Below are 13860 nucleotides of genomic sequence, written 5' to 3'. Positions count from 1 at the left end.
ATTCAGTATTCATCTTCTCATTAAGCCATCACAATTTGTTTTAAGGGTAAGGAATGGGTTCTGAAATGAATGCAAGCTTTAGTTTAGGTTCCAGCATTTTTTCATATAGGAAATTCTGCTTAATCACATGTACATTATTTTCCCTGAAATTCTTTTGAGAAATATGTTGGAATTTAACTTTTCTTTTGGTTTAGTGTTTTTCTAGACATTTGAAGTAACAGGAGAAAGGGATCAAACACTGTATTTTAGTCTTTTCTTTTTTTAGGAATATTTCTTTCATATTCCACAAAATAAAAAACAAACTTAAGATACAATATCATCAACAACTTGATACTGGCTATTTGCAAAGTTCTTCTGTTGCTCAGTGAGGTGAATTTCAAGATTTTCATGTTTCTGTAAGCAACATTCACAATATCCCTTTTTTTCCCTTTCAACTGGAATTGAATTGGGGTTCCGCCATATTTACACCATCCATTTTGACTCTTAGTTTACCCTGAGTTTGCTTTTGGATATCAGCTTTTGTACAACAAATGGATGGCAGGGCTTCTGAACACAATAGTTTATAAAAGGCATATTGGCCAACTTCACATAAAATGGCCTAAAAGGGCTGGAGATTTAGCTCAGTGGTGCTGCTGCTTGCCTTGAAGGGGCAAGGACCCAAGTTCAATCCCCAGTACCAAAACCAAAAAAATAATAAATAAGAGAGATTTTAAAAATGGCCTACAAAGTTGGCTTCTATCTTCTATTTTTACAAAAGATTTTTTGAGTCATCCTGTTCTTGTTTTTTGTGTGTTTCAGATGAGATCAGGCGCATTCAAGGTAGTATGGCCTTAGACTTGTTTTTTGTGTTTCAATACCAACATTCCCCTCATGTCCCTAACAAAAGTATTCAATTTCTTGAGTAAATACAACTCTTTTCTTTTATTCAACGTAGTATCTAATGTCATCAATATGAAGACTTTTTACTCACCATAAGGCATTTGATAAGATAATATTTGAAGGAATAAGATTGTGACCTTTGATAGCTTTTTCAACCAATAATTTTCCTTTGCTTAAACACACTATAAAAACTGTGTTTGGAGACATATTAAATTCCATCATGACTGAGATGAGGTGAAGTGATTTCTGCAGTGTATAGATTCTGGATGTGGTACAGTAGAAATTCAACTCATTATTTGTGCAAACTTTGCTTCCTTACTGTTTGAAATAAGATAACTAATATTTTTGCTGAGAAATTTTTCGATTCACCCTCTTGGATCATAAACTTTGTCCTTTTTCAGTTTTTCAGATAAGGCAACAGAAGTTAAGTCAAGGTAAAATACTTTTACCCAAAGTGGCTTATATTTAGATTTTACTAGTCTATTATTAGTTTTCAGAGATTTCAAAGATGGTCTGTTCTTTACATTTTTGACTTGGATTCCACCCTGGAAATGTCCTTTGATGTGGCTCTTCATGCTCTGGAGTTCATGGCAGCCACCTGGTACCTACATGCTGGGTCCAGGCAGAGTTCCAAGCTAGATGACCATTAAAACAAGGCTTTTGCGTGTTGGCGGACAGGTAGACAGGACAACCACCTTTCTCCTTCTGTTAGCCATGGTCTCCATGCAATAGAACTGCTGTACCTCTGGGCTGACTTTCCAGAGCTGGATCTGGCTCTGAAGCCCAGAGGAGGAAGGAGAAAAGACTGTTTCCTAATTATATGTGGATATTTTCTGCCCAATAGAGAAAATAGGGTATTAAAAGTTGCATACTAGGCAGGGGTATGGGGAAAAAAATGAGAACCAAGATCTGTCATGTAAAGGTACAAGACCTGAATGATAAATGTAACTACATGGTATACTTAAAAAGTACCAATAAACTCAATGAGAAAAAAAAATCCTTACTATGTATTATTGTAGTCTTCAGGTCTTTTAATACTTGCTTTATATATTTAAGTGTTTCTAGGCTGTATGTGATCAAAATACACAGATGTTTAGATTTTTAAAATTTACATTAAAATACAAAAAAATTTTTTGACAGTACTGGGGATTGAAATCAGGACCTTGCACTTGCATGGCAGACATGTTGCCACTGAGCTAAATCCCCACCCCTGTAAAAATTTTTAAACTCACTATAATTTTTGGTACCGGGGATCGAACTTGGCTCCTTGAGCTTGATGAGACAGGCGCCAGAACCACTGAGCTAAATCCCCGGCCCTAAATTCACTATATTTTAAAATCATATCTTATATATAATATGTTCTCTTTATCTGACCCCTTTATTAATAAGGTCTTGTTTTTCAGTTAATCTTGTTTTTTTTGTTGTTGTTGTTGGTACCGGGAATTGAACTTGAGTCCTTGCACGTGCAAGGCAGGAGGCTGAACCACTGAGCTAAATCCTTGGCCCATTTCAGTTAAAGTCTGTTTTGCCTAAAATAAGTATCCTTACTCATTTCTGCTTTTGATTTGATTGGAACATATTTTATATCCTTTTATTTCCAATATATGAGTGTCCTTTAGAGTAAAGTGAATCTCTTTTAGGCAGTATGTATTTGAGTCTTGCTTTTTAAATTCTATTTAGCTATTCTATGTATTTTCATTGGAGAATTTAATACATTCACATTCAAAGTAATTAGTGAGAGGTAAGGACTATTGCCATTTTGCTTTTATTTGGTTGTTTTGGTTATTTCTTCTCTTGCTGTATTCCTTTGTGGTTTGATGGTTTTCTGTAGTGCTATGGTTAGAATTTTCCCTTTTTGGTTATCATGAGGATTACAAAGAACATCTTACACTTACGATAATCTAGTTAAAGTTGATTAACAGCTTAACTTTGATTGAATGTAATTTTACACTTTTATTCCTATTCTAACTTTCTATTTTTGATCTTCAATTTATATCATTTTATAATATGTATTCCTTGCTGATTTATTAGCGATAGTAGTTATAAATAATCTTGTTTTTTAACCTTTGTACTAGAGATATTACCTCACATACAACCATTAAAGTTCTAGAGTATCCTAAATATTGTTCTGTATTTGTGCTTTTGGGTGTGTGTGTGTGTTACTGGGGATTGTGCCTAGGTCCCAGCATATGCTAGGCAAGCAACCTGTTACTGAGCTTCATCTTCAGCCCAGTAGTAAGTGTCATATTATAATTAGAAGCCTTTATTCCACTTTGAAGAACTCCCTTGAGCAATTCCTATAAGGTACGCCTGGTGGTGATTCCTTAACTTTTGTTTGTGAAAGTTCTTATTTCTCCTTCATTTCTGAAAGATAGATTTGCTGGGTAAAGTATTCTCGGTTGGCAGTTGTCTTAATTATTTTTTCATTGCTGGAACAAAATACCTGGCACTCATGGGTTAAAGGAGGTAAGGTTTATTTTAGCTCACAGTTTGTAGAGCTTTCAGTCCACACTCAGCTGGCTCCAAAGCAGAGGACAAATAGTTCATGGCATGGCAAGCAGGAAGCAGCAACCTTCCTTCTGATTTCCCTTTTATTCTATCCAGGCTACACGCCTATTAGATGGTACCACACCGAGGGTGGATCTTCCCTCTTCAGTAAATCAACCATCTACACCAACAACCAGCAGGCTAATCCAGTTATCACACCCTTAATCCAGTCTCACACACCCATGATCCAGCCACTCCCAAAAGCCCAGGTTATGAGCACATGAGGCTTTGGAACTACATCTAGATATAAGCCAAAACAGGAGTTTTACTCCTTCAGCACTTTTAATATTCCATCCCACTCTCCAAGTCTGCAGGTTTTGTTCTAAAAAGTCCAATTAGAATCATATTGGAACTCCTCTGTATGTGATATATTTATCTCTAACTGCTGCCAGAATTTTTAATTTGTGATTTTTTTTGTACCAGGGATCAAACTCGGGACCTTGTGCTTGTGAGGCAGGTGGCAGAACCACTGAGCTAAATCCCTGGCCCTAATTTGTGATTTTTTTTGTACCAGGGATCAAACTCGGGACCTTGTGCTTGTGAGGCAGGTGGCAGAACCACTGAGCTAAATCCCTGGCCCTAATTTGTGATTTTTGGTAACTTGATTGTTATATATCTTGGTAAATTCCTCTTTGAGTTGAATCTAATTGTTGATCTCTGCTCTTACTATATCTGGAAGATTTTTTGGGGAAATACTTGGGATTGACCTCACTGAGTACTGAGCTAAATCTACAGTTCTTTTGATTATTTTGAAATAGGATCTCACTAAGCTGACCCAACTGGCCTAGAAAGTGGTTCTTCTCAGTTTAGCCTCTTTAGTAGCTGGGATTACAGATGTGTGCCACCATGCCTGGCTTCATCCATCCATTCATTTGTTTGTTTGTGTATTTATTTAGGGGTGCTGGAGATTGAACCCAGAGTCTTCCAACTGAGCTATATCCCCAACCCTTTTTTTTAGTTTTTATTTCAAGACAAGGCCCCCCCACCCCCTGCCATACTGGAGATTGAACTCTGGACCATGCACTTGCGGGGCAGGTGGTGGCACCACTGAGCTAAATCCCTGGCCCAAGACAAGGCCTTATTAAGTCACTAATTTTCTTAGACTGGGCTTGAATTTGTGATTCTCCTGCCTCAGCCTCCAAGAGGGCTAGGATTACTGGCATGTACCACCAAATCCAGCTTCCATTATTTTTAAAAAAATGATCTTTCTGATCCTTTTCATTTTTTCTCCTTGTGGGGAAAATGTATATATCTATATATCTATATATCTCACATATCGATAGCATCCCATAATTTTAGGCTTTCCTTTTTGTCTGCAGTACTAGGAACTGAACCCAGGGCCTCATGCACGCTAGGCAAGCTTTCTACACTGAGCTATACCCAGACCTTGAAGGGTTAATTTCAAATGTTCTGTTTTTTAATGCCTTGTTAAGCCAGCTATTGAAATTTCTATTCCATTTGTCAGTTTAGTTATTGCACTCTTCATCTCTAGAATTTCTATTTTGTTTTATGTTTGTTTCTATTTCTTTGCCAAAATTCTTATATTGTCCATTGAGTTTTGCAAATCTCATTTAATTTTTTAATCTGTATATTCTTAAAGTTCACTGGCCTTTTGAAAGAAGGTTACTCTGATCTCTTTTTTATAGATCTCACTTTCTTTAGAATCCATTTATGGAGCTTTGGAAGTATCACAATTTCTCGAGTCTCTGTAATCTTTGTATCATTCCTTACATTGCTATTAATACACTTAGGGTAAAAGTCACCTTTTCTAGCTTTAGGGATATTCTATGGCAGGGACAGACCTTCACTAGTTAGTGTAGCCTATGATCTTGGATGGGCCACCTGGTAATGACCCTGGACCGGCATCAATTACTTTTTTTTTCTCTCTCCATTTCACCACGTGACCAGACAGCTGCCTTTACTCTGAATTTGTGGGCTAGCCAGGCAGGATCTGCTATCTAGCAAGACTATTAACTGAGCTCTGCAATCAGACTAAATTGCTGAATGGGCAATTCTATTGCTTCTGATCTTGCTGTCAAAGTGAGAGTTCCTCCTATCCTTTCAATGTAGATTTTGATTCAGTTCCATAAAGCATGCCAAGTGACTCAGACTTGGTTCCATATTTTGGGGTTTTCAACAAGGTATTTTTATTTGTAGATGATTGTTAGTTGATCTTTGATCGTTCTATAGAGAAAATGAGGTCTGAGACCTATTTATGGTCTTGCTGGCTTCACTAACCACCTTTTGTTTACTGATTCATCTGTTGATGGACATTTGGGTTGTTTCTACTTTTTAGCTATTGTGAACAATGCTGCTATAAATATGGCTGTAAAAATATGTCTTTAAGACTCTGTTTTCAATTCTTTTGGAAAAATATCTAGAAGTGGTATTGCTGGATCATTTCATAGGACTATTTTTAATATTTTGGAATCTCCATACCATTTTCCACAGTAGTGATATCATTTTACAATTCCAGAAGAGTAAACAGGGCTCTTTCTTCATATTCTCACATTCTTGGAATACTTGTTATTTTCTCTTACTGTATATATTTATAGTTTATTTATTTAGTTAGTTAACAGTAGTCATCCTAATGGATGTGAAAGGATATCCCATTGGGATTTTTATTTGCATTTCTCTGCTCTGAGCAAATTTTTTGACATAACAAGACTCTTAAATCCATTATAATTTAATTATAAAATTAATCAAAATGTGCGAGTGACCCAAAATAATAACTGTGGGAAACTATATCCTGTCTGGATACTCAAAGTTTAAAAGCCAAAAAAGCTGCATATAAATGTTGTAATCTAGTTCATAAAAGTGTTTCTCACAGGGGTTAGCAATTCTGAAACTTCTTTATGTATATACTAGAATTGAACATTGCAAATGCAGATTGCAGATAATGAGAGTAAGGTTTCTTACTACTAGAGAAAGAAATTATAAAAAGGAGAGAAGAGTAAAACGAACCCTGTAGTATCAGAATAGGATCAGAGTTAAAAGTATAAAATCATGGTTTCTAATAATAGATATGGATAGATACAAAAATACAGATGAGTATATGTGTGGGTTATGATACATGCATGCAGATATTTCTGAGCTCTATACACTGAGAGGGCCTAGAATCAGTGATACACTAATTACTAAACAATGAGGGCAACTAACGTCAGCACCCAGATCTTGGTTTCTAAGCGCCATTTTCAACAAACAAAACTAGGGCTCCTTGGAGATATAGTTAATTTAAGACCTGGGGCAAAGAAAATACATTTTGGGATATCATGTGAAAATGCTTAAATATCATGTTAAACACACACACACACACACACACACACACACACACACACACACATTAACCAGAAGGAGCTCTCTGAATAAACAAAGAAAAAACAATTTGAAGAATAAAACAAATGATAATATTGGATATTAACCCACAGAATAAAATAAATACCCAGGCATCTATGCAGATATAACTAAATAGTCATATAAAAAGAAAGAGACAGCAACCCTTGAAATAGTAGCATTCTAACAAATAAATTTCGGAGGCTCTTTCTATTACATCAAAGTGCTTCAAAGATAATTAGCTAAGTTCTTAGTAGTCAGCAAGGTTGCTAAGATCCCTTCTTTGACACTAACTGCTATCAGAAACTAGGATATTTGAGGAAAAGAACCACCAGGAGAAACAGCCACTGCTAGAATATCTTTAGAATTCATCTATGACTCTTACTTTATAGATCTAGGCAGGGTACCTCCATGGGCTTGCAGCAACAAGACTTGTAGCTGTTGTACCTGGGAGAAGCAAAGAAAAATAATCAGCTAGTCATCAATCAAAAGCTACTTATTCCTTGGCAGTAAAATTACTATGATTAGCAGTAGGATAATTTTACTCAATGCCTATGAAATTAATGGTAGATCTTAGGTACTACAGAAGGCACGATGATTGATGATTAGATAATAAAAGGACAATCTGCATTTTGCGTGAATAACTATTACTTAGAAGATGAGCCATCGCTTTTTTATTTTTCTGTGGTAATGGCGATGAACCCAGAGCCTTTTCATTGTTCTATAACCTCAGCCATTTTATAACATTTTATTATGAGACAAGACCTTACCTAGCCAGTAAGTTTTTCAGGCTGGGCCAAAATTTGAGATTCCTCCTGCATCAGGCTCCTAGAGTGCTGGGATTTTAGGTGTGTGTTATCATAACAGCAAGTCATCCCTTTTATTTAGCATCTTAAAGAGTTATTATTGAGTGCCTATTTTTAAAAATCAAACATAGCAATGGAGTAGGAAATGTAGGGGCATTCAAAAATAAAATATGGTCCTACTCTTAAGGTTACATCTAGTTGAATAAGATAAGCGTAAAGGCTGAAATAGCAGAAAATAAGACAATATTAAAATGTCAGGTATAATTAACTGCTTTAGGGTTCTGACAAGAAGCAAATCAATGAAATATCAAAATAGTTAAATTAGGCTTTGTAGATATGGATCTTCAACCAGGACATACCAGGTTCTTTTCCAGTAAACCCCATGTCAGTGAATATTCAGTTCCACAAACAAAAAATCTAGGTATCATATTCTCATTTCTTTATCCAATTTACTGATTACTTCTTTCCATCACTACTGTTGCTATCCTCAGTCCAGGCCAGCAGTATCTCTCACTTGGCCTTCTGTAGTACCTCCTCAAACGGTCTCCACATGTCCACTTTAGTGCCACTATAATCCATTTCCACACAGCCTGACCATCTTTCAAAAAATGTAAATTCTCATGGTTATCACCCTGTTTAACATCAATTCCACATGGTCCATGAATCTTCTGGTTTCCCTTTCGCCCCATACTGGAAAACTCTTTCCTTGCTCTCTTACATGCTAGCCACGTTGACATTCTTTGTTCTAAGCGCTTAACATTGTACTAACTCATTTAACCTTCACAAATCCTTATCAAATTGTGCAGATAGGGAAAATGAAGCAAAGAAAACTTGCCCGAAGAACATAGCTAGCAAGCTACAGAGACATAGTACATAGCTAGTAAGCTACAGATTTGAACCTGGGCCATTTACTTATAGTGTCAATACTCCATGGTATTCTGCTATTCATACTGTTTCTTCTCCTGACAATTTTCTTTGTTCTTTTCTGCACTGTTTATTTTTCTTAATAGGTAAAATGTTGCTACCTCAGAGAAGTATTCCCAGACTGAAAATGTGACAGAAGATGCTGTACCATACTTGCAGGGCACACTATCTTGATTTATAATTATATAATATTACATTATTGATTATGTGTCCATTGTTTGTACCTCATGCTAAGCAATTAAGTTCCACAAAGGCAGCAAATGCTGCATCGTTCAACAATGTATCCCAGCATAGTGTCTGGCACAAAATATTGTTCACTGAATATCCGTTGTTGGAATGAATAAGCAAGTAAGTGAATAGGAAGAAGGGCATTTTGGCAATAGGAATGAACATAACAGGAGACAGAAGGAAATGTGGCATTTTATTATTTAGCTGATATCATGAAAAGGTAAACTACTTACATTTTCTATAAAAATCCTTGGAAGAATGGAGTAGAAGGAAAAGGAAAGGAAAGAGATTAACTGACTAGTAGCTATTGCTGAGGAGGGAAGCCAGGGAGGGAGTGTGCACCAGACACTCGGGAAGCACTTGTTTTCCTGTAGGCAGAGTACCATCCTCTGGAAGGCAAGAAACCATGACACCCCTTTAAACCTGCACCAATCCAATTCCTACCTTCTTAGCTCCTCTACCAGGGCAACTGAGTTGTTGTATAGCCAGTCACATTAATACCACCACAAATTTATGGCCCAAGCTAGCTAGGTCTTCCATTTTTGCCCAGAGTGATTTCAAGCCCTCTACTTTATTATCTGACTACAGCACTCAAACTTTGCTGCTTTTGACTGAGTCCCTGTTCTCAGTTTTTCTCTCCCAAGTAGTTCTTTTACCTGTTCCAGTCTTTTCCACCTTTTCAGAAGAGACATACATCCCTTAACCCTGATTACCTGGTTACTGCCTTTTCTCACTATGCCTTCTTGAAAGAAGCGACTACTGACTTCTTATACTTTCTTATCCACCATTCAATCCAGTTTTTCTGCAGCAATGTGTTCATTTCCCTGACTTTCTTACCAAGGTCATCAATAGCCTCCTTATTGATAAAAATTAATGGATACTTTTCAACCTGTATCTTACACTTTTTTGCAATATATACTATCAGTGACTCTCCTTAAAATGCTCTTCCCTTGGCCATTACACCACTGATTTCTTCCTCTCTACTCCTTTTATGTCTCTCTTGTCTCTTTCCTTCCCCATTCCTTTAGTGCTGGTGTTCTATAGAGTTCTGATTTTGATCTTCTCTTCTTTATCTGTCATTCAGCAAATATTAAGTGAGTGCTTTTAATGTGACAGGCACTCTGAGTTCATCCACTCCCTAACTTCAGATACCATCAAAATGCTGATGACTCCTAAACCTATGTCTTTAGCTCACATCTCTATCACACCCATACAGCCAGCTGTGTTTCAACATTTCTACTGAGAGGCCCAAACTGAACTTATTTCCATTTTCCCATCTTACCCTGGTTTTCCTCCTGTATTTCTTGACAATGATTATCACTGTCATTTATTTGTCCAAGCCAGAAACTTGGGAACCAACCTAGTCTCTGCCAATTCACCTTTCTTTTCTAACTTCAAATCTGTTATCAAGTAAATCATACTCATTCTACTTTCTTCTTGATTTTTTTCTCTAATTTGTCCCCTTCTCTTTATCTCATTTGCTACTGTCATTTTCACCTGGGTTATTATAACAGCCTAATTCATTTTCCTAGTTCTATCCATGTCCATCTGGTCTACTTTCTCTACACTTGCTGGAGTGATCTTAAAACACACATTTCCTTAAATCACTCTCTTACTTAAAATCCTTCAATGGTTCTTCTTACCTTCTAGTTGCATTGCAAATTCGTTACTAGATCACATAAGAAACTTTAGGATCTGGCTTTGCTTACCTTTCCTGCTTCATCCCTCACTGCTTACAGTTTATCCATGAAACCCCCAATGCCATTCCCAATCTCAAATGAGAGCAAACACGTTAATAGTAGATTTAGTTTAAGAGATACTCTAACATGAGTAAGGAATGAGTAAGGAACATCTGTAAATTTCTGATAGAGAAGCTGAGAAACAGAAGCTTTATCATTTTCCTCACATACCTGTAATTTTTCTCATAAAAATCTAAGTCCTTTATACCTGTTGCTTAAGATGATTAAGTTCAGCTGTCTGGGGATCAAAATTTACAACAGGTTTGTTCTTGATTTTTCTTGCTCTGTCAGCATAGCGGAGAGTATTTAATGTTTCTTCTAGATTGGAATCAGCAGGACTCACACAGGCTATCATAAGAGTATGGCTATTACCCCCTAAAGAATCTGAAAAACAACAAAGAACAATGGATAAAATGAAATCCAATAGGATAAAAGCACATGCTATTCATTTGGGTTGGTTTGGTTACTTCAAACTCAAGAGATAAGAAAAACTTCTTAGATACTTACAAATTTCCTATTGCACTAAATTTCTTTCTTTCAACTTTTATTTTATTAGTACATATTTGCAGTACATGATGATTACATCCCTCATGGGGAGTTAATAAATGTATGTGACAAATCTTAATTCATTTTTATCTCCTTCCCCCCTTTACCCTCGCTACTACTTCCGTCTCATGGTCCACTCACCCTTTGAAAAAGATCTATCTCCCTATTTGCTATCTTTTATTTTGCTCTTTATAGCTTGGGTTTCTAATAAGAGAAATCATGCAACATTTAAGCTTGTGTTTGATTTATTTCACTTACTGTTATGGCCTCAAGGTACATCTACTTTCCTACAAATGACTCAAGTTTATCCTTCTTTATGACAGAGTAGTACTCCACTGTGTATAAATACCACATTTTTAATCCATTATCTGTCAATGGATATATAGGCTGCTTCCAAGATTTAGCTATTATGAATTATGCTGCTATAAACATGGGTGTGCATATACCACTGTAATATGATGTCTTTAACTTTCAGGAAGATACCTAAGAGAATAGTGGAGTTAAGTGGAATTTTAATTTTCAGTTTTTTGAGAAATCTCCATACTGATTTCCACAATGATTTGTAGTGATATTTCCACCAATAATGTAGAATGGTTCCTTTTCCCCTGCAGCTTCTCCAGCTTCTGATATTATTTGATTTCTTGGTGATAGCCTTTTATTCTATAGTAAGATGAAATCTCACTGTTGCTTTAATTTGCATTTCTCTAACGGTCAGAGATGCTGAATATTTTTCACGCATTTATTGGCCATTGTACTTCTTCTGAGAAGTGTCTATTCATTTCAATTGCCATTTTTTTTTTTGATTGGGTCTCTTATTTTCAAGGATCAGACCTTTTGAATTCTTTATATATTCTAGATATTAGTTCTCTGAGTGGTAACTGGCAAAGATTTTTTTCTTTCTCTAGGTTGTCTCTTCACTCTATTCGTTGTTTCCTTTTCTGTGCAGAAGATTTTTAATTTGCTATGATCCCATTTGTTGATTCTTGCTGTTATTTTTTGTGCAACTGGGGTTCTGTTCAGAAAGTTCTTGTCTATGCCTATGCCTATTTTAATTTCTAGCAGATTATGTTTTAACATTTAGATCTTTGATCCATTTTGATTTTAGTTTCTAATGTGCAAAATGATTTAACTTTTAGAAAACTATCACGTGTCCCTATTCCCAGAGAAACTATGATTTCAGTAGCTAATTAGGTTAAAACAATTGGGAGGTGGCCTACGAAAGTTAAATAAAATCACTATTCAGATTAAACATTCTTAGGATGCCCCCTCTTGGTAGGTTTTAACTTTCTAGATATTTCTGCTGAGCAACACTATTAAAGAAACAGTAATGAAGTACATTTTCAGGTCCAAAGCACTAAGTACATCTATACATTTTTGGCTCTCAAATATAAAACTATTTTTTCATTATCTTAGAAACCTGATTACCAACAGGGAGATATCTCTCTCTCCCTCCCTCTCTCTCTCTCTCTCTCTCTCTCTCTCTCTCTCTCTCTCTCTCTCCTCTGTTATATACCTGTGTATATAATAGCCCAAATAATTAGATTTATTGTTGTTGTTGTTTTTCTTTTACCAGTTTCACCTTTGCTTTTTTAGCACTATCATTCTAAGTTACTCTGTCTTATTTTTAGAGGCACTTTGGGCTTACCTTGAAGTAGTCGAGTCAATTTGGAATCTCTGTAGGGCACAAAGCCACCCTTTTTGTCATCTCCAAGAGCACTGATTACATTTCCCAAGCATAGAAGCCCTCGGTTAATATTAATACCTAGTAGAAGAACACAAAGGTGATTGGTAAATTGCTTAATAAAGCATCTAACCTACACGTATATTTCTGAAAAAGAAAAGAAATAAAGATCCCATAAATATAATTGCCATTAATCCTCAGGAAACATTTTAATCCTGTTTTTATTTCAGAGTGCCTCTTTATGTCAAAGGACAAATGCCCTAGTGTTAGATTTGCACAATAGAGTATATCATCACTTCTTGCCCTTTCCATGGAAACGCACAGAGAAAATTATCACTATGACAACAACCATCTGTATATTTATTTTTATATAAATTATCATAATCCCGGAATGCAATGAAATTGGATGAATACTTTTTACAATCTTATTATCATTACTTTTACTATCATTTGCATTTTACAGATAAGGCAATTAGATAAAAGGTTAAATGGTTTGCCTAAGGTCAAACAGCTAGTAAATAATGGGTCTGAGATTCCATCTTAGGATTTCAATCAAGTCCTGTGTTTTCTTATGCCATACTGGGATACCTTTCAACTTATTTCTTCAAAAAGGATAAAGATTATTTTCCACTTTAATTCTGAGACTTGCTTTTCAAACATCTTGATAATCTGAGGCCCTCTAAAGCACCGAACATCCCCTTCCTATGTTTACTGTGGAAAGGCTATATAGTACACTGGCTAATTGCATGGGCTTTGATGTCAGACAGCCCTAGGTTCCAATCCTGGCTCTGTGAATGATTAGAGATATGATCTTGGGCAAGTTCCTCATAAAATGAAGCAAATCTATCCACTTTATTGGCTTGTAGTAGGAATTAAATAAGATCACTATATATATAAAACAATGTTAAATGATAAATAATGGTGCTATAATTGAATGTGTGCATCCTTTCCCAAATTCGTGTTGAAATTTCATCTCCAGTGCAACAGTATTAGGAGGCAAGGCCTTTAGCAAGTGATTAGGGCGGGAAGTTTCTACCCTTATATAGGGTAGGCTTTATGCCTTTTAAAAGGGCTGGAGGAAACTAGCTAGTCCTTTACGCTCTTCTGTCCCTTTTTTCATGTGAGGACTGAGTGTTCATTTCTTTTTATCCCCTCCACTTTTTTTTTTTTTTTTTTA

At 36.0% G+C, this 13860-nt stretch overlaps 1 protein-coding gene and 1 pseudogene across 1 annotated transcript in view; both read right to left on the bottom strand.

Moving 5' to 3' along the window:
• The window catches only part of Kif4a (kinesin family member 4A), a 119139-nt gene that overhangs the window by 65804 nt on the left and 39475 nt on the right, over positions 1–13860 (bottom strand). The window contains exons 8-10 of the mRNA XM_010632162.2: positions 12648–12764; positions 10665–10840; positions 7145–7206 (exon numbers count right to left, since the gene is read on the bottom strand). Of these exons, the coding sequence (XP_010630464.1) occupies positions 7145–7206; positions 10665–10840; positions 12648–12764 (355 nt within the window). The remainder of the gene's footprint in view (positions 1–7144; positions 7207–10664; positions 10841–12647; positions 12765–13860) is intronic.
• Positions 41–1454, bottom strand: LOC109118297 (annotated as a pseudogene).

Source organism: Fukomys damarensis, unplaced genomic scaffold (genome assembly GCF_012274545.1).
Source record: "Fukomys damarensis isolate Sample0158 unplaced genomic scaffold, DMR_v1.0_HiC HiC_scaffold_39, whole genome shotgun sequence".
NCBI classification, from domain to species: Eukaryota; Metazoa; Chordata; class Mammalia; order Rodentia; family Bathyergidae; genus Fukomys; species Fukomys damarensis.
The sequence above is the reverse complement of the archived record's forward strand: the minus strand, read 5'-3'. Positions and strand labels throughout refer to the sequence as shown.